The 21,916-nt window shown below is 42.8% G+C and overlaps 1 protein-coding gene across 7 annotated transcripts in view; it reads left to right on the plus strand.

Annotated features, from left to right (window-relative positions):
- The window catches only part of VPS35L (VPS35 endosomal protein sorting factor like), a 1,440,208-nt gene that overhangs the window by 757,439 nt on the left and 660,853 nt on the right, over window positions 1-21,916 (plus strand). For all 7 annotated transcript variants that reach the window (XM_077448861.1, XM_077448865.1, XM_077448864.1 and 4 more), the window contains one exon: window positions 18,181-18,234. In XM_077448861.1, the coding sequence (XP_077304987.1) occupies window positions 18,181-18,234 (54 nt within the window). The remainder of the gene's footprint in view (window positions 1-18,180; window positions 18,235-21,916) is intronic.

Below are 21,916 nucleotides of genomic sequence, written 5' to 3' on the forward strand. Positions count from 1 at the left end.
TACATTTTTAGGTCACCAATAGCCGTAGCGTAAACAAGCTCCTTTAGGGATCCTTGGGGTACTTGATGATGTTCACAACTACACCAATACTTCAATTCAGGGGAGTGGAACCAAAATCGAAGCTGATTGATAATGGCTGCAACATGATAATCTTTAAGATTTGGCACGCCCATTCCTCATGCCTTTTTATGCTTAGTTAAAGTGTAAAATTTACACCTCGCCTTTTTCCCTGCCCAAATAAAGTTGGACAATTGACCTTGTATCTTACGGTAGTAGGAAGAGGGTATCTGTATCGGGAGCGCCCTAAACAAATATAGCAGCTTAGGGAGTAAAAACATTTTATAGGCCGCTAATCTTCCTGACCAGGTTAGGTAAAATTTTTTGAGCCTATTTATCTCTTTCTCCAGTTCTCCTATCATGGGTTCAAAATTAAGAGTGTATAGATGAGATATGGAGTTGGGCACCTGAATTCCTAAATATTGTAAAGCTCCTTCCGTCCAGGGGTATGGAGTCTCGTCCTGAATTTGTTGCTGGGTCTTTATGTCTACTCCCAGATTCAAGACATTGGACTTTGTGGCATTTATCTTATAATAGGAGATATGGTTGAACTCAGTCAGAATGTCATGAATTGTAAGTAATGACCTCGCAGGGTCTTCCACTGATAAACTAACGTCATCCGCGAATAATGTGATCACATGTCTAGATTTCCCAATCTGAACACCTCTGACGAGAGGGTGGGTCCTTATTCTCTCCGCCAACGGCTCCATCAGTAGTGCAAAAAATAAGGGGGACAACGGACACCCCTGCCGGGTCCCATTTGTAATACAAAATTGTTCCGAGAACATACCTTCAGTAAAAACATGCGCTGACGGTTTCGAATATAGAGCCGAGATGGCGGAGAGAACCTGGCCCTTAAATCCAAATTTCGAAAGGACCGCCGAGAGGTAACCCCAGTGGACACGATCTAAAGCTTTCTCGGCGTCCAGGGACATGAGCACAGCTGCGCTCCCGCCCCCGGACGCCGAGTGGATCAAATTTAAAACCCTCCTTGTAGCGTCTGTTGCTTGCCTACCCGCCACAAAACCCACTTGGTCTGGCTGTATCAGGGAAGGAAGCAGCTTGGCAATCCTATTCGCCAAAAGTTTGGCGTATACCTTCAAGTCCACATTCAAAAGAGATATGGGCCTAAAGTTCTGTGGTTTGACTGGTTCCTTCCCTGGTTTCGGAAGTGTGATTACTGTGGCTTGTAACATTTCCTCTGGGAATGAGGCCGATGAGGCAGCAGCATGGAACACCCCTTGCAATTTAGGGATCAACGTTTTAGCAAAGCATCTATAGTACTCTGATGAAAATCTGTCTGGGCCTGGGGCTTTATTAATTGGTAGGCTAGTTATTGTTTTTTGAATCTCTAAAATTGAGAAGGGGGCATTTAACATCTCGAGGTCAGCTTGTGGAACAGTAGGGAGATTAATTTTCCCCAAAAAGTTCTTAATAAGTTCAGGGGTAGGTTGGGGAGTGTCAGTATCCCCTTTCAGATTATATAGACTGTTATAATAGAAGCTGAAGGCATCAGCAATGTCTTTAGGGTTAGTTAATTTAACACCGGAAACGGAATGTAATATAAAAGGGAGTTTTTGTTTAATTATTCTATCTTTAAGTTGTGTGGCCAATAGCTTACCCGCCTTATTCCCATGGGTATATTGATTAGCTTTAAGAATATGAATGTTCCGTGAATATTGGGCTAGTAGCATGGCTCGCAGTTCATTTCTTGCATCTGCTAGTTTATTACTGAGTAAGAGTGAGGGTTTTTGCTTGTTTGCACTATCCAATTCTGTTATTTCTTTCAAAAGGGTGTCCGTACGCTGCCTCCTCGACCTTTTCAATTTCACACTCTCTTTTATTAGGAAACCTCTCATAAATGCCTTGTGGGCATTCCAAACCAAAAATGGATCCACTTCCCCATTATCATTAACATTAAAAAATTATTCTATTGACTTAACTATACCTTTAGCAATAGCAGGGACTCCATACAGCTGTGTATCATTCTTCCATCTATTAGCACGTGTCGAACAAACATTGTCACCTATTGTGATCGAGATTGGAGCATGATCTGACCATTCTATACACCCAATATCTGACTTTGAAATACGTTGCAATAGAAACTTGTCTACCAAGAACATGTCAATTCTGGAGTATGATAGATGGGCTCGTGAGAAATAAGAAAAATCTTTTTTTCTGTGGAGTGCTGGCATCTCCAGACATCATATAAACCCGTAGTATGGGAGAATTTTGTTAAGGTTGGTCTACGGTAGGATGTACCGGACACATTTGCTGTATCCATATGGGAATCCATAACAGTATTCAAGTCACCACACAATATTAGGTGGCCTGACTTGACCTTCTGGATTTTCTTCCATAATTTATTTAGGAAATTAACTTGTTTGGAATTAGGAACATATGTGTTGACCAATGTATAGGTCACGTTATTAATTTCACCGATCAAAATTAGATACCTGCCAGCACTGTCACAGTGGTGAGAAATGTACTTAAATGCCACCGTGTGTTTAAGAAAGATCGCCACACCTCTTTTTCTTTGATGCATTGGCTAGATATATGTGGGGGTATTGCTTGTGAGTTAACATGGGGTGGGTATTCTCTCTGAAATGAGTCTCCTGCAAACACAGGACGTCACATTTCAGAGAATGCACCGTTCTCCACAACATATGCCTTTTGTTAGGTGTGTTTAAACCATTCACATTTAAGGACGAAATTTTAAAGGACATTGTGTCTAAAAAAAAAATCCAATCCTATACCACTAGATTAATGACCGTACTACTCCGTGAACTGAGTCCCTGCTTCGAAGATCAAAAGTAGCGTTAGTTCAATGCAGCCAAATGTTATCCCAAATAAAATAAGAGAAGTAGGGATTGTTTGAGACAAAAATCAAAAATGTCTTGTAGTGACAAATATACTATAGAGTATTCTGGGGAGATATTGAAAAACCAGTAAAAAGTAAAGAAAAACAAAACAAAAACAACACAAAAATTCAAAAAATGGAGTCACTAATTTAAAACAGCGAACTTAGGCACTATTTCAGTGCTTAATTAACACAATAAGAATGTGTGATTCTTACAGAATCTGAGCTTGTATAAACAGCTGAAAATTGGGGGTAGGTAAACAAATGGATGCCGGGCGAAACATCCAGAACTTGAGGTACAGATGAATATAAAGGGCATTGTAACAGTGAAAAAACCTCAGCTTAGGTCTGCCGTTGCTGGGGATCCCTGGCGGCTTCTGGGACTTGCTTCCTCCGGGAGAATGATCCGCCACTTCTCCAGTAGATGTAATCCCTCCTCTAGTGTATTAACTCGGTAGTCCCGATCCTCTCTACGAATTACCAGGGTGGCTGGATGGTTCCATCGGTAGGGAATATTATGATTCCTTAAAGGCTTCGTTACAGTCATCAGGTTACGTCTCCTCCTCATCGTATGAACCGATAGGTCTGGAAAAAAGGATAGGCCTTGTAAACAGTCCGGGGGTTCCTCCATGTGTCTGACGGATTGAAGTAGGCGTTCTTTAACATGATAAAAATGTATCCTGGCTATTGCATCCCTAGGTAGTTTGGCAGGGATGTGCTGCGGTTTCGGGAGGCGATGGATCCGATCGATTATCAGATCTTCTAAAGGTAGTTCTGGCAATGCTCCTTTCAACACATTAGTAAAATATGCCATTAATTCCTGGGGTTGGACCGTTTCAGGGATGCCTCTTATTTTTACGTTGTTTCTCCTGGAACGGTCCTCCAGGTCCGCTACTTTAGCTTTGAGCCAGGTGATATCATCATCGTGGTCGTTATGAGCATCCACCATACTGTTTAAAGTATCCGTGAATTCCCCCATTTTGTTTTCTATGTGGGTTACTCTCTCACTGACCTCCGTCACCGCCGATTTACACTGGGACATTAAGTGTAGCATATCTGTATGAATAGCACTTCTCAACGATAGCAACATGTCCTTCAGAGTCAAATCTATGACTGGGAGGTTATTACTAGGAAAGGACGCTATGGCGTCCTGAAATTCCAATGTATCGTCTAGTGCTGCATGAGCTTCCTTCTGCCCCCCTTCAGTAACCTCAGTGGATAGTCTGGGCCTGGATTTCACCGGGCTGTTAGCACTGGATGAAGGCCGGGAAGAAACAGTCAATGGTCTAGTCTGGCTCTTCTGCTTACGGTCACGTCCCTTCTCCTCTGCCGCCCTGACGGTCTGTATGTCTGAGTGGCTGTGGGCATCGCCGGTGCCATCTTGGATTAGTGAGCGGCCTGAGTGTGGATAAAAATCTGTCATCTTACCGGGATGTTTCCCCGATTTCCTCTGCCGCGACATCCTCCGATGTTGTGCGGGTGGTCAGGCACAGGTTACGGCGTTTATAGTTGCCCTCCGTAGCTGTGGTTGTTGCTGGATGTTTCGGTCCGCCGGGAGCTCTCTTCCTATGCGACCATGCTCCTTGCGCGCCGGCTCCGCCCCCCAATATATACAGTTTTAATTGAGTTATCTTGTTGGGCATTCTGTTGCAGAACATTAACAAAAACGAGCCATGCATGGGCGAGGGTAGCGGCAAAGGCTTTGTAATAGGGTACTGAAAATCTGTCCGGGCCAGGCGCGGAGTGTAAAACTTTGTTTTTAATGACCACACAGAATTCCTTGGAGGAGATATATATATATATATATATATATATATATATATATATATATATATATATATATATATATATATATATATATATATATATATATATATATATATACACACACACCTATCATCAAAAATAAAATACTGGGGGGCGTGGCGACCGCACAACGTAATGGCCGCTTGCTGAAAGAGCTCCGCTCAACGCTCGGGGAAATACCGTCCACAAGCCCGCTAATCACATCCCACGGCCAGCAGATCGAGCACCAGCGATGTGGGAAACACCCGCTGATCAAGTGACTATGCGGAGGAGAACGCAGCACCCGGCTAACACCATGAAATTGCCGGATTTCTATCCGGCAGTAGGCCGCGGGCCACAGAAAGATGGCGGAGGAGGCCGACGCGCAGAACGGCGCTCCCATCGTGTATCGTCACCTAAGACGAGGCCTGGAGCGGAACTCACAGTGGAGATGGACGCGGAAACAGGTACGCAGTCCTCTGATTCGGACTCCCCGAACGTTTCCCCGTCGTCCCGAAGCCCTATCAAGTCTAAGCCTAGACTGGATCCTGCTACAAGAGCGCATAACCGAACGGATGGGTTGGATATGGACGCGAACGATCCGATCGGCAGAGGCACAACAATCCAGCCACAAGTGGATCCGTTCGCACAGTTCCCAACTACAGGTCAGCCTATTTCTGATACAACACTTAAGGAACTGGTAATGCTACTGAGGTCATCCTTACAATCTGACATGGCAGCCTGCCTACATCAATGCAGAGCTGAAATTAATGATTTGGGGGGAAGAGTGCACCAAGTGGAAACCAGAATGGGCGACGTCACCTCCTCTTTTAATGCGTTGGTGGACTCGCACGCAATGCAACAAGAAGCTATCGACAAAATGCAATTAAAAATGGCGGACCTTGAGGACCGTTCCCGTAGAAACAATCTAAAGATCTGAGGGGTCCCGGAATCAATCCTAACACAACAACTGCCATCTTACGCCCAGGACCTCTTCCAAGCATTGGTCCCATCATTGTCTCCACTGGATCTGACGATTGACCGGATCCACAGGGTCCCCAAACCGTTGTTTTTACCCCAGGAAGTACCCTGGGACGCCTTGCTCCGACTGCACTTCTTTCACACTAAAGAAAGAATCCTGGGGGCACTCCGAAAAGGCGATAACATTCCAGAGGCGGCCTCCAATCTCCAGATCTTACCAGACCTCTCGCAACACACCTTGCAGCTTCGCCGCAACTTGGCGACCGTTACCAAAGCCATGAGGAACCACAAGATCCTATATAAATGGAAGTACCCTGCCAAACTACAAGCAACTTTCAACGGATCCACCCATCTTATCCACTCCCTAGAGGAAGGGTTGCATCTCCTGAGAACCTGGCAGATCCTGCCGCCGGACCATCTTCCGGATCCATCTCAGTCGTCAAACAGACTGCCGATCAAACTGCATAACGATTGGCAAGGGAAACCACATTGTAGATCCAGAGCTCTCCACACTTGATTCCTTATAGCATGGTCATCCTCCCCATAGCTTCCAGCAAAGTTCCCTGAGCGTTCATGGTACATGTTATCGTACCGTAAACCCCCACTCTGGGCATTTACATTGCCTGACTTGTATGGGTCTTGTTTCTTACCCCAGTTCTCCTGTTTTCTTTTTTTTTTTTTTTTTCTTTTTTCTTTTTTTCATTTTTCCGATCGCGTTCTTTTCACGCTCTATTTGGCGCTTACACATGTCATGGTACTGGCAAAAGGAACTGACTATTAACCTGATAACTTCACGAATCCTACTCAGCAAATGTTCATCGTATCCCTACCTACTGCACTCCGATCCACATGGACACAACCTGTGTAAATATGGGACTTCTCTGAGCAGTTATAGTACACCAACTGTTATAGTACTCACTCCACAACTGGGACCCAGACTACTACACCTCTGCAAACCACGTTATGTCCCGGTACTCTCAATGATACCCACTTCTACTGTCTACAACCTCTCCTGGACCTTAACCACTTATCACCTGAGCACGGTATTATACATCGCACTCTAACTTGAGCCCATGAATATTAACATCCTGTCTCTTAACACGCGCGGACTTAACCATCCTGCTAAAAGACGATCCCTCTGGACTGAAACGATCAAGCAGAAGGCTGACATACTGGCAGTGCAAGAAACCCACTTTCACAAACTGTCCAAACCACTTTGCACGCACCAGAACTTTCCATCAATCTTCCACTCCTCCATCACGGCAGAGAAAAGGGGCGTCATGATAGCCGTGAGAGATTCGGTGAACTTTGAACTTAAAGATTCCTTTATCGATCCCAATGGCAGGTTCATCATATTGGTTTGTAATGTTAATCGGATCCCTATTACTCTGGCTTGCATATATGCTCCCAACTCGCACCAATTGAGGTTCCTTAAGAAAGTTGTTAAACAAATAGAGTTGATGCGAGTTGGAAGCTTACTGATTTGTGCGGACTTTAACATGATTTTAGACAAAGACTTAGATATCTCTTCTGGAGTCAGGAACCATTTTCCCAAATTCTGTGACCTTCTGCTACAGGAAGGACTGTACAATGCCTGGCGCTGCCTAAATGCAAATGAGGGATCATACACATACTATTCACCAAGATTTAATTCCTACTCCAGATTAGATATGTTCATTATGGATGGGGAGTTACTCCACAGGATCACAAAATCTTCTATTCTAGATATCACCTGGTCAAACCATGCCCCTGTGTTGATCAGCATTGCGGGGAGCAGGTCCCAAGCCCAAGTTCCATCTCGTATTTGGAGGAATAATGAGTCTATATTGCAGGACCCAAAACTCCAAATAGAAATCTCCCAACACCTGGAAGAGTACTTTAGATTTAATGACCCTGAGTGCACTAGTCCCTTCACTAACTGGAACGCCCATAAGGCTTATATAAGGGGAGTTCTGATGAAACTCAATTCCAAAATTCTTAAAACACGATCTACTACACTAAATAATCTACTAAACGAACTCTGCTCCTTAGAACAAACTAATCAATCCAACCCTTCCCCGGACCTAGCTAATAAACTATTTCATGTGAGATACAAAATAAGGGAATGGTACTGTGCTCAACATGAACACGCCATGAAAAGACTCAAAATAAATTACTATGGGAACCACAATAGAGCGGGCAAACTTCTGGCCAACCGGTTAAAAGATAAACGCTCCAAAACTTCAATCCCACACCTGTTCCACCCCACAACCTCGGCAAAGATAGAACACCCCCAGGCAATTGCGGACGCATTTGCGGATTATTATGCTTCCCTTTATAACCTACACTTGGATCCTAATACAAATACACCTACAAAAGAGAGTATAGATTCCTTCTTGGCTAAAAAATCCATCTACCTTCGTTATCACACACACAACTCCAGGAGTTGGAAACCCCATTTACCCCAACGGAATTGGAGAAAGCAATTTGATCACTGCCTCTAGGAAAATCCCCAGGTCCAGATGGCCTCTCTAATGTCTACTACAAAAACTTCAGCACCATACTATCCCCACACCTAATGTCCATCTTCAATATAGCTAGGAAAACCGGATCTTTCCCTATTGAAATGCTCAAGGCCTATGTCATTACGCTACCCAAACCAGGGAAACCTTCAGATACCCCAGCTAACTTCCGCCCCATATCTCTTCTCAATGGGGACATCAAATTATATGCTAAAGTGATAGCGAACAGAATATACAATATTATGCCTACCTTGGTGGGTCCGGACCAAACCCGATTCATGAAAGGGAGGCAAGCCTCAGACGCTACACAACGTCTATTGAATATCATCCACCAAGCTAGGGCTCGGGGAACGCCTTCTCTGCTTCTCTCAATAGATGCAGAGAAGGCGTTCGACAGGGTCCAGTGGGGATATATGGAAGCGACTCTACGAAAATTTGGTTTTCAAAACAAAGCCCTATCAGCTATCTTAGCGCTTTATTCCAATCCCTCTGCCCAAGTCTTTACTATGGGGCTCTTATCCAAACCCTTCATTATATCAAATGGCACCCGTCAGGGGTGTCCTTTATCACCGCTAATCTTTAACCTGATGATAGAACCCCTGGCGGAGGCCATTCGATCCCACCCACAAATTTCAGGACTCCAAACCAAACGAAAGGAACACATAGTTAACTTATTTGCAGATGACATCATTCTTTTTTTATCAAATCCGGTTGTATCCCTCCCGTTTACACATGATATTTTAGAAGCATTTGGACAGATATCTTTTTATAAGGTAAATTTTACCAAATCCCTTATACTAGATCTAGGTCTAAATCCTCACACGAGTTCCCACCTGCAAAAAGCATATCCTTATATGTGGACCTCTACGCAGATTCCCTACCTCAGCATCCTATTAACAGCAAACCTACCCCAGTTAGCAGACGTCAACATGAAAATTATTTTACAAGACGTTAAAAATACCCTTTCCAAAATGTCACGTACTGAATTGTCGTGGGCGGGAAGAATAGCATCATATAAAATGTTAATTCTGCCGAAAATCCTCTACGTATTCAGAACTCTCCCAATACCATATAAAGCCTCACATTTCCATGAATTAACAAAACTTCTTAAGCAGTACATCTGGCAGGGCAAGAGAGCCAGATGCCCAATTAACAAACTTATAATGCATAGGAAAGCGGGAGGCATGGGCCTTCCTGACATTAAAGATTATTACTGGGCGGCCATATTAGCACAGGCGAAACTTTGGTTCCTTCCCAACCCTGAACCACTATGGGTAGACATCGAGGCGTCTATAACAAACACCCAACCTATTAGTCTCCTTCTCCTAGCAGACACTTGGAAACTCAGATCCTTAACATATCTCTCTCCACCCATCGCAGCGACCATAGCAGCCTGGAGACATCTTCGTCAACAGCAACTGTTGGGGAAGCCTTCCACTAATATTAGAATCCCGATTCGAACTTTAGATATATTGCTTCCTTACAGCAATATTGCCACGAGGAAAAATAATGGAATAGAATGGGTAGATGAGTTATATAATCAGGGAACACTAAGATCATTTGACTCCTTGAGAATCGGCTTCAACTTACCCCAAACTGGCAAATTTCTATACAACCAGGTGGCATCATTCCTATCAAGATCCCCAGCACCAACCATTGAAATTCAAACACTTACATGGCAATATTATGTTTCTCACGACTCCAGAGATAGAGGTATCTCCCTTTTATATAACACTCTACAACACAAACAACTTCTAGTGAAATCCCCCTCTATGCTTACTTGGGAGAGTGACTTAAACCAAATCTACGATATCAGTCAATGGAGCTCTGCCCTCAGATATAACTATAAAGCCTCACGTTGCGTTAGCCATTGGGAACTCACCCAGAAGATTTTACACAAATGGTATAGAACCCCCCACCAATTAGCAAGAATGTTCTCTACTCACTCGTCCCTATGTTGGAGAGACTGCGGCAATGTAGGCACCATACTACATATATTTTGGCACTGCAAAAACGTCTCTAGCTATTGGAGGAAACTATTTAGTATACTTGCAGAAATCACAGGGGTGCTGCAGTCCCCAAACCCGGCCCTAGCAATTCTCCATCTCAGTATTGATAATTACCCACCCGAGTTCCGTATAGTAGTGACACACATCCTTATCACGGCCAAATTGGTTATAGCCCGACATTGGAAAAGTGCACTATCCCCAAATCCATCAGAAGTTCTAGTTCAGGTAAATCTAAACTTCCATTATGAACGGTTATTAGCTCTTAGAAAATCTTGTGGCACAAAATTTGACTTGCAGTGGAAATGTTGGACAGAGTGGTACAAGAAATAATCACTATTTTTATTAGTAATAGGATCCCCTGAACAGGTCCCAAATCGATTGTCCATCACTCCATGACCCATTTAATGTCATCCAACTCCACTCTGGATGGCCTCTCCGTCACAGCGTGATCCCAATTTGGGGTGCGGAGGGAGCCACCCAGAGGTCCGAGTACCATAAGGTGTACTGATCGACTAGAATTGCAGGTTGACCCTTAAATGTGACTGTTCAAGTTCATAATTATGGATTCATGAGTAAAGCCAGTAGACGGAAAATGTGCTGTTACTTGTAAGCGAATTTCTGCATTACTTTATGTCCCTGAACTACTTTTGATTTGATTTATTCTTTTTTTTTTTTTTTTTTTTTTATTTCTTTTGATTTATTTTGATTTACTTTGATTTGTATCATTTATCGATCTGCAACATCCACCACAGCTCACTGCTATCTGTAGTGGTTTATTTCCCTTTTTCTTTTTTGTTGTTTCTTTGTATCACATGGAAATCAGAAAACCTAATAAAAATGATTTTCAAAAAAAAATACTGTGCTAAACCTACACAATTATTATACAATAGAAATAAATAAATTCATGGTCGGCATGGGTTGCTGAACCATTCCTCCTGCTGGGGGGCTGGGGGGAGTTGCCCAGTCGCAGTGTGTTCCCATTTGGGGCGGCAGGGTGTTCTTCCCTAGGCCAATCCCATCCCCAGGCGGTGGGTGATAACGAAAGGCCTCCGGGTACCCAAAAGCTGGGAGGCCCTGTTGTCCTTTCCTAGACTATGCTGAAGTAACCACATGCTATTAGCCTCAGTCTGGTTTGGTTATCCTTTTGTCTTTTATATTGCACCACTTGTCCTTTACCAGCTTGATGCAACCAACTTCATGGGGGTGATTTACCCTGCTGTATTTCTTTATCTCTGTTTTGTAATCCATTGTTTTCATAACAATAAAAATCTATTGAAACGAAAAATTATATATATATATATATATATATATATATATATATATATATATATATATAATATATATATATATATATATATATATATACATACATAATATGAAAGAGAGAGAATGGAGATACTTTTAGCACAAGAATTAGTTACATACAAAAGGTGCCTCCTGGTTTGGACTCCCTGGAGGCAGTATAGGAAATTGGTAAAAAGCTGAAGGAAAAGGAGGAAAGAAATGGGAGGGGGGAGGGGGAGGAAAGGAGAGGATTTGTTTTCTCTCTTCTCTCCTTTATATACTATTATTATTTTTTTTTTTTTTTTTTTTCTTGTGTAAACGTATTCAAGATATGTGCACCAAAATAAATGTGACCATTATGTATGTAAGTAATGTATATGTTTGAAATTGTTTAAATATGTGTAATACCTTATAATAACTTAAAATAAAATTAGAATTGACCAAAAAAAAGTCTGTGTACCACTCCAAATGTTGAATATTAAACAGTCCTCAAAGAATCATGAATAGTCCAAAGGCTGTATACAAGTGAAGTAAACTCTTGGACAAAACACCACCACTACATGAATGATGTGCTTACCGATAGGCAAGCATTAACAAGCCAGTGTTGATCATTATCACGGCCTGTATCCAGCAGCAGCTCATAGGAGTTGAGCAGAAGGTAAACCAGGTAAGCTCAAGTCATCTGACATTCAGAGTTGAGCATCAAACACATACCCAAAAATGAAGAAAACTCACCATAGGGACTACTATAAAATGTATTTGAAATGACAGTTTACACTTACAGTAGAACGGAGATAAAAGCATCAATAAAATGTTTCACTGGCTGGCTTGCAGACACCTGTCCGCTCATAAGGTACACCGCAATGACGTCAGCATGTCAGCCTCCCGACGTACAATTTGTCATGAAATGGCATTGTCTTGGAACGGGAGACACAGTGACTCATCGTTTAAATAATCATACAGAGAGCCACACCTCATTTTGAATCCTGAGTAGCGGAACCTGGTTGCCTTGAGACAGAGCTAAAAGGCTTGCTGAGATCAATTAAAAAAAAAAACTAAACAAATAAAATGCATAATATAAGACCTTAAGAGGAGCAGGAACACTATATAAACTGCATGTATGGAACTAATCAATATATGCAGAAAACCTAGAGCTGTCACCAAAAGGCAAAAAAGTGAGCAAGTATATACTGTCTCCACTGTGCCTCCAGTGGTGAAAAAAATGAATATAGCCCCTAACGGAGACACAGGATTATTTATTTATTTTTATTTATTTATTTTTTTTAACATGTCTTTATTCAAAAAATACATCATCAGACATAAAGGCGAAATACAAGTAGTACATACCAATATTTCAAACTGTGGTACACATTCTCGGAGAACATTATATGTCAGCTTAACCTTACAGCAGACTCCGAGAGATATAGTCAGTCTCCACTCCGAAAGGAAACAAATAACAGTATTCATAACATCAACAGTTTCGTAAAAATTAAACAATAGAATGTGACTGGCTATTAGCCTCTTCAAACTAGGGTTCAAATAGGCTAAATACCGCTGGTGTGATAAAGGAGTATATCTAGTCCGGAATTAGGTATACGACAGGTAGTTCAAATCTCCCTACACTCACCCCTACTGGGTTCACGCTGTGAGAGTAGGGAAACCCGAAGCAGGACCATAAACATATAAGAGCCCTGTCATCCGTACGCACCTCATCTGTGTGTACTCCGTAACATGGTACATCACCAGCTAATTCTCATGCATAGTTGTTTAGTCATAGCGTTCCAAAGCCCTGTGAGATTTTAAAGATAGAGGGAAATTGGGGAGGGTATAGGGGGAGGGTAAAAGGGTAAGACATGGCACAGTCTGGTTGCGTTGTTCTAAATGGGCACCCAAAGTACTCGGGGAAAACGACCACTGATGGAAGATCGGCATAGTTAATTTAGCTATTATTTTCCACCTATTTTCAGATATTTGCAATTATTTGCAACTAATTTCAATTATTTTCCCAGGTCAGGCTGCATCTCGTTTAGTAATGTCTTGCATTCTGTGGACGCACGAAAATGTATCCAACAGGCCCACGTTTTAGTAAATTTTGGTGTAGTGTCATGAAGTTGGTGCACAAGTTCTTCCATTTCCATTGTCCGCCCTACTGGAGACACAGGATTATACTATTTGCTAGGTATCCATTAATTAGAAAACATGATAAAACACTCAAAAATGACACATGGACGATACTCAATTGTTTTTTTCAACTGGTGAGCGGTAGATATCCACAATACTATTATACAAACAAGGGAGATTCAATATCCCCAATTATAGGACATAAACCCTAAAAAAGTTCCTAGTGACAAAAATTAACAAGAATTATAAAAAAGGGAGAGAAAAAAAAAAGGAACCGACAAGGTTATCCTTCTAAGGGACAGTGCTGGACTTGAAAGGATCACTCAAAATCAAGTCAGAACTTCTAATATTAAATAATTATGTGAAAGGTATTGCTACTAAGGATTCACATCAAATTCACATAATATTATATGTAAAATAACAATAAAAGTGGAAAATGGGTGTGTGTGTGTGTTTTTTTTTTTTTTTGTCAGTTATGCGCTCGTGGGGCCTAGCCAGCAGGGGGTGCTTAGTCCTGCCCACATATTGAAACCCACAAGGACACTGAAGCAGGTAAACAACCCCCTCAGTGGGGCACATAATTAACAGCTTAATTTCAAATCCCTTTGAGGTGCCAGATGATGTGAATATGAATTATTTTGTGTGTACATTCACTTAGGGAGCACTCCCTACACCCCCTACACTGGTAGAAACCAGTCAAATTCTCAAAAAAATAAAAAATAAAACTTTTAGAGGGGTCAAGGGAGTTCTGTGTCACTCTGCCCCTATGGGCCTTGCTTTCATAAAATATATGGTTTGGGGGCTCTTTTATACATTTTGAAAGCTATAAGTGAAAAGTTGCAAAAAATGGTCTGGCCACCTGAGGGTTAAAAATGGAGCACAAGGCCTGGCAGAGAGAGTTACAGCATTGCATGTCAACATGTTACATAATGTCACGCTAATGGCACTTTGAATCAGGTTGCATTCACACCTGAGCGTAGCGTGTTTGAACGTTTTTACCGGCGTTTTGACGCGCGACAACGAGCGTTTTGTCACACTACAACGCGCGACAACGAGCGTTTTGTCACACTACAACGCGCGACAACGAGCGTTTTGTCACACTACAACGCGCGACAACGAGCGTTTTGTCACACTACAACGCGCGACAACGAGCGTTTTGTCACACTACAACGCGCGACAACGAGCGTTTTGTCACACTACAACGCGCGACAACGAGCGTTTTCTAACTTCGGCGTTTTTTTCAGCCAATAGGAAAAATATTTTTCATCTGCTTATTTTTTCTTGAGCAGATACAGCGGCAAAACGCCCGTAACGCTCGTTGTCGCGCTAAACGCTCGAATCGAGCGTTTCCATTAGTTTCTATGGGAATGAAAACGCGCCCAATTCGCGTGACAAAAAAGGGTCCGGAACTTGTTTGAGCTTCAGGCGTAGGGCTTCAGGCGACATGGAGTGGAGATGTGAACCATCTCCATTGAGAATAATGGATTTTTTCCCCTCCAGCGTTTTGTAGCTTCAGGCGTAGGGCTACAAAACGTTCAGGTGTGAACGGGCTGTTAGGGATCAACCGATTATTGCTGGCCAATATCAACATTTTCTGAAAAATCCGTATCTGACACATACTATTACCAATATTGTTTTCTGCTGACATCTTTTTGGGGCCAAAAAGCCTGCAGACCCAGTGCGCAAGAGGGCATGGCACATGCACACAATGTCATTACGCCTCCAAGCACTGGGCCTAACGTTCTGAGTCTGACAGGCTCCCACCTCACCGTGACACTCAGGTGGACACGCAAGCCAGCCACCCACCCACAGTAAGGTGCCAGGCCACTGAGGCCAGCCAGCAGCCACCCACCCACCCACAGCAAGGTGTCAGGCCACTGAGGCCAGAGAGCCAGCGGGCACCCACATCAATGTGTCAGGCCCCTTAGGCCAGCCAGTCAGCAGCCACCCACCCACAGCAAAGTGCCAGGCCAGCCAGCAGCTACCCACCCACAGCAAGGTGCCAGCCAGCAGTGATTGTTATTTTTGAAAAGTTTAACCACTTCAATACAAGACTGTCACCCCTTCCTGCCCAGTCCAATTTTCAGCTTTCAGCACTGTCACACTTTGCATGATAATTGCGTGATCACTGCTGTTGTTGTACAAAAAATAAATAAAATAAAAGGCCAACTATTATTCTTTCTGTTAGAACATGTTGTAAATAAGTATGTTTTCTTCTTCACTGATGAGGCTGCACTGACAGGCACTGGTAAGGCAGCAATGATGAGGTAGCACTGATAGGTGGCACTCATAGGCGGCACAGATGGGCACTGATGGGCATTACTGATACGGAAGCACTGTCAGGCATTAGTGATGGACACTGACTGGTACCATTTGTGGGCACTGATTGGCATTACCTTTGGCACAGATTGGCATCACTGGTGGTCATGGGTGGCATACCGGGTGGTCATCAGTTTTGGTGGTCTGAAGTGGGCATCCTCAGGGGGTCTGAGATTATAATCGGCACAGAACCCCCATCATGAGAGCAGCTGATCGACTCTCCTCTAGTTGCGTCTGTCGGACGTGAGTAAGGAAAAGCCGATGCACCGCTTTTCCTGTTTACACTGTGATCAGCCGTGATTGGATACAGCAGATTACCTGGTAAAGGGCCTCGGTCAGAGGCTCTTTACCAAGATTGGTGTTGCGGTGTGATAGACTGACATGTCGCACCACCGATTGCCATGCTGCACGCCCTCACAAGTACGCACTGTTCAGTCGGGAAAACTGAACCACCACCTGGCCATCGTTCTGCTAGTGGCCCGGGCGGGAAGCGATTAAATGTACAAAATATTGACACAATATATTGGCAGGAAAGGTGGCCAAAATATTGGCTAAAAAAAAAAAAAAAATATATATATATGTATATATAAATGTTGGATGGTTGATCCCTACTATGAATGGAAACATGCAAAGTCAGCCTCTGACCCTGAGTCTGCTCCTAGACCCCTGGTTCAGTGACTGTTATAATTCCTGAAGAGAAAGGGAACTGTGTACCTATAATGCATTTATTCTCTTTGTAAATGTGTGCACATTGTCTAACTTATGATCTTGATACTTCATTTATTTTATAATTTTTATTTTTTTTTTTTTTTTTTGTACTGCCTTACTTTGGATCAACTGTGGCTTAAGGGTCCGTTCACACAGGGGCAACACGACTTTGAGCGAGACTTTGGGAGGCAACTTGGACACGACTTGAGTGTGAATCACAGCACAAATTTAGGCAACTTACAAGGCAACTTGAAGTTGCTTCCAGGAGAGGAGACTTTACCAGTGGCCAATCACATAATAATCAGCTCTGTGGGAGGGAGGGGTTTGCCTAGAAAACTATTTTTACTTCCTGGAAAGTTGCTTCAGTTAAGACAGGGGATCAGACTTGGAGGCAACTTCTATTGAAATCAATGGGTACAAGTTGCCTAGAAGTCGGATTGAAGTAGTACAGGAACCTTTTCTGAAGTCGGAGAGACTTCAGTAGTGTGCATTAAGACGGCTCTTATTCACTTACATTGATTTTATCGTGTTGCGCGACTTGAGGCAACTTGGGACGACTTCAAGTCGGATCCAAAGTTGCTCCTGTGTGAATGGACTCTTAGGGATCTCTTTGTGACATTTTTAATGTATTATTTTGTTTATTTCTTGAGCTCTACAAACGTATGTCCTAACAAACTACAGGCACATCCTTTTTGCACAAATTGCTGCATCAATGTGGCAAGGCATGGTGGCGATCAGCCTGTGGCACTGCTGAGATGTTATGGAAGCCCAGATTGCTTTGATAGCAGCCTTCAGCTTGTCTGCATAATTCAATGTCTCATTTTCCTCTTGACTAAACCCACAGATTCTCTATAGCAGGGATATGCAATTAGCGGACCTCCAGCTGTTGCAGAACTACAACTCACATGAGACACAGCAAGACTCTGACAGCCACAAGCATGACACCCAGAGGCAGAGGCATGATGAGACTTGTAGTTTTGCAACAGCTGGAGCTCCGCTAATTGCAGATCCCTGCTCTATAGAGTTTAGGTCAGTGCTGGCCAATCAAGCACAGTGATACCATGATCATTAAACCAGGTATTGATGCATTTGGCCATGTGGGTAGGTGTCAAATACTGCTGGAAAATTTAATCAGCAACTCTATAAAGCTTGTCAGCAGAAGGAAGCATGAAGTGCTCTAGAATTTCCTGGTAGAGGGCTGCACTGACTTTGGACTTGATAAAACACAGTGGACCAACACTAGCCAATGACATGGCTCCCCAAATCGTCACTGGCTGTGGAAGCTTAACACTGGCCCTTATGCAAATTGAATTCTGTACACACACACACACAAACTCAACCTGTGACATGAGAATACCTTTCCACATCCAAAGCGGATTATGCATTTCAATGGATAAGCCCTCTTCCTCAGTCTGGAGTGCAGAATAAGCCTGTCTGACTTTTTTTCTTCTTCTTATATTACAGCAACTCTGCATTTTCCTGTTTGTTTTGTTTTTTATTTTTTTATGTGTGGGAATCTACAAGTTTTTACTAAAATCCACTTTTCATTTTTTAGGATTACGTAAATTGTGCAGAAGTTTGGATTGGTTATACTTGCAAACATTTTTCGGTGAGTTTTTAGTCCTGTTGTAAGATATGCATATCACTCTAACTACTGATCAACAGCTTTAAAGAACCAATAAAAAATAAATAAAAGTTTATAAACAGTGAAAACACATGTCCATATTTTCTGTTCCGAATGCAGGAATACATGTTTTTAAATGCATCTGACTTTTCGTGTTGCAATCCAGTTGTAGGAGCATACAGCTTCTTTCTACCTCTTTGCATCCTACAATGTATATTTATCCCTTTCATGACTAAGCCTATTTTTTGGCATTTGGTGTTTACAAGTTAAAATCCATATTTTTTTGCTAGAAAATTACTTGGAAGCCCCAAACATATATATATAGTTTTTTGAATTTATTTTAGCTTTTAGCAGAGACTCTAGAGAATAAAACAGCGATTGTTGCACACGGTATTTGCGCAGCAGTGTTTTAAACGCAACTTTATATTTTCATGAATTAAAAAAAAAACAAATGAAACAGTAAACTTAGCCCAATTTTTTTGCACAATGTGAAAGATAATGTTATGCCGCGTAAATAGATACCAAACATGTCACACTTTATAATTGCACGCACTTGTGGAATGACGACAAACGACGGTACCTAAAAATAGGCGACTCTTTAAAAAAATAAAAATAAATGGTTACCAGGTTAGAGTTAGAGGAGGTTTAGTGCTAGAATTATTGCTCTTGCTCTGACGATCACTGTGATACCTCACATGTGTGATTTGAACACTGTTTACATATGCGAGCGTGACTTCCATATGTGTTTTCTTTGCTTTGTGAGCTTGCGGGGACGGCGGGTGCTTTAAACATATTTTTTTTTTTTATTTATTTTATAATGAATAAATAAATGTAAAAAAAAAATCCCCTTTATTGCTGTCACAAGGAATGTAAACATCCCTTGTGACAGTAATAGGTGGTGACAGGGACTCTTTATGGAGGGATTGGGCGTCTAAAAGACCCCCGGTTCCTCCTTTACACTTCAAAGTATTCAGATCGCCTTTTTCGGTGATTCTGAATAGTGTATGTATTTTTAAATCCGGCGCCATTGGCAGCCGGGTAAACGGGAAGTGATGTCATGACGTTGCTCCCGTGTTTACCATTAGGAGACTAGAATGAAGCCGCTTACGGCTTCATTCCAGTCCCTGCCCAGCCGCCGGAGGCATCAGATTGTTCATCGGTGCTCCCGATTGAACGAGAGCACCGGTAAGAGCGGCGGGAGGGGGGGGACGTCCCCTCCCGCTCCTCTGGCATAACAGCCGAGCAGCTTTTAGTGACATTGGTTGTTATGGCTGGAAAGCCAATCGGCCTCTCTGAAAAACGGTACCGGAACTATGCCTGCAGGTGTGGGCATCATCCCGATATAACCCCCGGAACCCGAGTACGCACACCTGTGTACGTTTGGCGGCAAGGGGTTATAATATAAAGTGGTGCTGCACTAAAATTAATATAAAAAACCTTAATGATGTATCACACAGAATTTATAAATGACTCCCCAAAAAAAAAAAAAAAAAAAAAAAAAAATATATATATATATATATATATATATATATATATATATATATATATACAGTATATTGTTTAAAGATCTGCTTTTAAACTATGTAAAAAAGTGATTTCTACACTGAAATAACTTTAAAAGTCTGAGAAGAGATACATTTTCAGTTTCTTTACAACTAGGTGCCAACACAACTGAGCATGCTCAGACCCACAAACAACTCTTTTTAACTCCCATGGAATTTTTTTTTTTAAGTAGCATGGTACAGGGATACCGAAACATCATAAATGACAGATAATACTCGAATAACAACAATGTGATATCGAAATACCAAAAACGAATAAAGTCAACCTTCTTATCCCTTTAAGGGAGAAGAGAATTTGTATATAAAAGGAGAAAAAATGCCTATAGAGAGATAGCTCTATCGGGTCTAAGCCTGCGTCCCTTCAACAAAGATGTGGGGGAGACATCCGGGGAGTCCGCTAGGACTACGGTAAAGGCGTACTAAACCAAGGCTGGATGAGCTCAAGTTCCCAGGATGAACCCAACCTGGGCCAGTTGCCGGAGGAGAACCTGTCCCCGTGCCCCTCTTGGGATCACACTGCACAGGAACAGGCCCCCCCCTTAAAGGGCGAGAGCTCCCAGGCTCCCCCCGTAATAACTACAATCGACTCAGGGGGATTGTTGTAGAGGTCAATCAGTATCCCTGAGGGGAAGGGAGGATAGCCCTCCGAAGAGACAGGCAAAGAAGAGGAAAGATGGAAAAGCAAGGAAGAGAAAAGAGGTAGTAGTCAAAAGATTCTCAGTGGTCACTCTGGATTAGTGTTTGAGCCGAGGGGATCCCAGGAACAAGAGAGATCCCCACATATTGGGCCCAAGACTCCCAGGTTAGTTCAAATTTTTGCTTCGCGTCCATGAGGGAGCTCGCTAATTTTTCTTGGGACATAATCCATGAGATCTTTCTTATAGCTAGCCTAACGGAGACCCCAGGTTGTTTCCAAGATTTAGCTAAGGTCATTTTCGCCCCCAGTAGAATAAAGTGGATCAGCTTCCGCTTATATTTTGAGATGAGAGGAAGATGCGCATTCAGTAAGGCAATTTCCGGGAGCCTGGAGAGCTCGTGTCCGGTCAACTTTTTGATAATGTTGAATATTTTTTTTCCAAAAATGTCTAATTCTAGGGCGCTCCCACCACACATGTGCACTTGTGCCCAACAGATGACAACCCCTGAAGCACAAGGGGTCGGCCGATGGGTATATCTTAGCTAGTCTCGCGGGGGTACGATACCATCTGGAGACTACTTTTAAACTTGCCTCCATTAGGGAGGTGTTTATTATTCCTCTGAAGGCCATGGGAAAGGCAGATTACCAAGATTCCAGGCTCCACTGAAACTGAAGATCTTCCTCCCAGGTTATCATATAGGAGGACTTCCCCGAGGGATGTAGGAGTGAGGCGTAGATGATGGAGATCCCCCCCCCCCCTTTGTTCCACCGCTTGACCACACCAGAGCTCATAATTAGAGAAACGAGGGGGATTTGGTTTGTCCAACCATAAGCTATGTAGGAAGTGACTAATTTGTCCGAATCTAAACCTTTCCGTTCTCGGAAGGTCCAGTTTGCTAATGCATTGTGCGAGAGAGAGTGGCCCATTGGTAGAAAAGAAGTGACCTATTCGGTGCAGCCCTTTGTCTAGCCACCATTGGAAGGCTTGGATCTCTAGCCCTGGGGTAAATTTGGGATTCCGGAAGATGTGGGACAGAGGGGTCATGCTAGAGATGATATTTGGGTTCAGCTTTAATTTGTCCCATAGGGCAAAGGAGTGGGAGAGTGTGGGAGCCAAAATTGGAGGTCTGCTTTTAGGTAAGGTCCAGAGTAAAAAGTCTAGAGTATTATGCGGGGCTGCGAATCTTTCTATTTGTAGCCAGTCAGGCTTCTCCCCATTAAAATATATCACTGAGAGTTACGCAAGTCTGGCCGCTTGATAATATTTATGTAGATGCGGGAGGCCGAAGCCCCCTTTTTTGCGTGTTAAATAAAGCGTTTGTTGGAGTCTATAACCTGCGCCTCCCCAGACAAATTTCAGGACCTTACTTTGAAAAGATCGGAGGTGGTCCGACCTTATCGGGATTGGGAGAGCTCTGAAGAGGTACAAGAGTCTTGGCATCAAGGTCATCTTTACGGTGTTAATTTT

The sequence above is a fragment of the Lithobates pipiens genome, unplaced genomic scaffold, assembly GCF_037356315.1.
Source record: "Lithobates pipiens isolate NorthernLeopardFrog02 unplaced genomic scaffold, aLitPip1_a1.2 Scaffold_22, whole genome shotgun sequence".
In the NCBI taxonomy this organism is placed as follows: Eukaryota; Metazoa; Chordata; class Amphibia; order Anura; family Ranidae; genus Lithobates; species Lithobates pipiens.